Source organism: Poecilia latipinna, unplaced genomic scaffold, assembly GCF_001443285.1.
Source record: "Poecilia latipinna isolate Pla-1442-1.1 unplaced genomic scaffold, P_latipinna-1.0 Scaffold2932, whole genome shotgun sequence".
NCBI lineage: Eukaryota > Metazoa > Chordata > Actinopteri > Cyprinodontiformes > Poeciliidae > Poecilia > Poecilia latipinna.
Window position 1 is genome coordinate 115,693 of NW_015115548.1, and position 3,212 is coordinate 118,904.

At 41.9% G+C, this 3,212-nt stretch overlaps 1 protein-coding gene across 1 annotated transcript in view; it reads right to left on the reverse strand.

Annotated features, from left to right (window-relative positions):
* LOC106939629 (nuclear factor of activated T-cells, cytoplasmic 4-like) overlaps positions 1 to 37 on the reverse strand; it is a 14,291-nt gene extending 14,254 nt beyond the window's left edge. The window contains exon 1 of the mRNA XM_015022092.1: positions 19 to 37. Within this exon, the coding sequence (XP_014877578.1) occupies positions 19 to 37 (19 nt within the window). The remainder of the gene's footprint in view (positions 1 to 18) is intronic.
* Positions 38 to 3,212: the final 3,175 nt, after the last annotated feature.

Below are 3,212 nucleotides of genomic sequence, written 5' to 3' on the forward strand. Positions count from 1 at the left end.
TTGTGGCAGGTGTCACACCTGCCACCGGAAGTGCCATGAGTAGGTGCGGAGCTCAACATGCTCCAAAACTGATTTGAACAGGCTATATGTTTTCAGATTCCATTTGGAAGTGTACCAAATAATAGATGCAACATAAAAACAGAGTTAAAGAAAGTTCCTATTTGGTCAGTGAGCTGAAAATGACATTTGTGGTGCTCCGAAGGTTTTCTGGAAGTTGGATTGGTGAAAACATGAAGCGGAGCTGTGTTAATTTGCAACTAGGTCTAGTGTTCAAATAAAGGTGATGGTGAGTGCCACACACTTCTTTGAGAATTTTACACTGGTTGATGTTGTGTCTTTATCTATGAAAACTGAAGCGAACACATCTCATAGTGACAATATTCAATAGGTGTTTTATGAGTTTATTTAATAGATATTTTCAGAGGAAAATGAAAGATGGAACCCTGCAATTTTTTTAAGCAGGCAAACTTTCAGCTGAAGAAGATGGAGCTCAGTGCAGTTAGTCACTTTTCTCTCACACCAAGCAAAAATAAATAATATTTTGGCTTTAAAATATTCTGTATATTAAAAATATTTTAAAATATTCTTTAAATTATTAAATAATACTATCTTNCTATNCTATGAATGTAGAGGAAGCCATAGAGTCAAAATATTCTTTATCACAATTAAGGACATAAAATGTAAATTTACTGCTCCATGTCCTGTTTTGGTACCAAAATACATTTTTAATTACTTCCGGTTATGGCGGCCAGGTGGAAGGACGTGCTTTCACCGCTCTGCTGGTCTTGTCAAAGAGTTTACTTAAAATACTTTCCTTTCAAAACGAACTAAACGGCCAGTGAGCGCGGGTGATCGGAATAATGCCTAAAGCAGCAAAAGCTTCCAAAGAAGTAAGTGAAAAAGCAAAACAACATAAACTGATGGATTATCATCTTCGAGGTGAAATGCTGAAAGCTAATGCTAGCTCACGCTCAGCTCCAAAGGCCGCTGCAGACAGAGAAGAGAACCCGAAGTCTCAAAGCAGCAAGGTGGATGAAATACTGTCTGTGGTTAATTCAATCCAAAAGGACTTCTCCTCTAGATTTGACGAAGTTCTGGACTCCATCGACAGTGTACGCAAAGAGATAAACGACTGTGCTCAGCGAATTACAGAAACCGAAACACGCATTTCTGATGCGGAGAATGAGACAGAAACGCTACGAGCTAAGGTGGATATGCTAGAGTCCAGGAAGAAAGACTTGGAAGATAAAGTTATAGATCTGGAGTCCAGGTCGAGACAAAACAACCTGAGGCTGGTCAACCTGCCGGAGGGAGCTGAAGGACAGAATCCATGTGAGTTCCTGGAAAAGTGGCTGCCGGAGACGAAGCTGGAGCGGTGACCGTGGAAAGAGCGCATCGAATTGGACCCCAGAGGGACAGCACCGCAACACCACGCACTTTAATAATGAGATTTCTCAACTACAAGGATAAACAGCTTATTCCTCTCGCATCAAGGGCTAATACTGACATTCGCTACCAGAATCATCAAGTCCGGTTCTACTCAGACACCACAGCGGGTCTGCTCCAGCTTCGGAAGCAATTTGACCCGATACGAACGGAGCTGCGTAAACTGGGATTGCGCCACGGGGTGGCTCACCCAGCCAAGCTGCTGGTGACTTATCCGGACCGAACTCATGCTTTCAAAACAGCGGCGGCTGCACGTGAGTTTCTAAAGAACATCCAGAAGAAAACCGACAGGTAACAAACCGGGAGGTAACAAAGGGCTGAACACCCATAAGGTTCTTAAATTAACAATTTGTGAATTCGTTTAACCTTGCTGTTGCACCTGAGTGAAGTTGCCCCCCCCCACACCTTTTTCAAATCAGACAAAATTGGTGTCAAACGTTTGTGCTACGTTTGTGCTGGAAACATTTCTTTATATCTTTAAAATGATAGCGGCACAAACGAAAATTTTTGCTGCACAAACCAGCACAAACATAGCACAAACCTTTGACACCAATGTTGTCTGATTTGAAGAAGGTGGGGGGGCCAACTTCACTCAGGTCAAAAAGGGTGTCAATCAACTTGGCTACGTTTGTGTTGGTTTGTGCAGCAAATATTTTCGTTTGTGCTGCTTTGGCTTTGAAGATATTAATGAAAGTGTAAAGGTCAAAAGGTCAACCAGCCCCCCCACTTTTACGAAATCAAACAAAATTGGTGTTAAACATTAGTGCTATGTTTGTGCTGGTTTGTGCTGCAAAAATTTTCGTTTGTGCCGCTGTCATTTTAAAGATATAAAGAAAGTTGGATTTCATAAAAGTGGGGGGGCTGGTTGACCTTTTGACCTTTACACTTTCATTAATATCTTCAAAGCCAAAGCAGCACAAACAAAAAATTTTGCTGCACAAGTCAACACAAACGTAGCCGAGTTGATTGACACCCATTTTGTCTGATTTGAAGAAGGTGGAGGGCTGGTTGACCTTGGATGACCTCTGGAAACATTTCTTTATATCTTTAAAATGATAGCGGCACAAACGAAAATTTTTGCTGCACAAACCAGCACAAACGTAGCACAAACGTTTGACACCAATTTTGTCTGATTTGAAGAAGGTGGGGGGCCAACTTCACTCAGGTTGCTGTTGCCTATATCGGTCAGTTGTATTGATAGTGGAACAGCAGTGGATCATTATGAATACATTTAGTTCTGCTTAGGCATGGCAAGAGTAAGCGTGCACATGCCAGTTGATGTGCATTTTCATAAGTTCAAACCCGTGTGCAAACATGTGGAAGGTTAAATTGTTATATATAGTGAACAGCAGCGGTGGTAAAAACTTTTGTTTTGGTTATTGAGTGGTAAGACTGCTCCTCACTGCGTGTTGGTCGGTCACACGCGATATCGGGAGGTGTACCTCCTTGGAGGTCGGTCGTGGTGCGGGAGTTCAGGTTTAGGGGATATGTTTCTTACATGTCGAAAGCTTTAAATCTTAAAATGATTAACTGCAGGGGCCTACAACGCTTAAAAAAGGTCTGCATGATTTGGATTCCAGAATAGTATTTCTACAGGAGACTCATCTTATGGAAGAGGATGAGGGGCGGGTCAGGAGGAGGTGGCGGGGTAATGTATTCACTTCAGCATTTTCTTCTGGAGTAAGAGTAGCAGTGGTGGGAAGTAACGAAGTACAAGTACTTTGTTACTGTACTTAAGTACATTTTTTGTGTATCTGTACTTTACT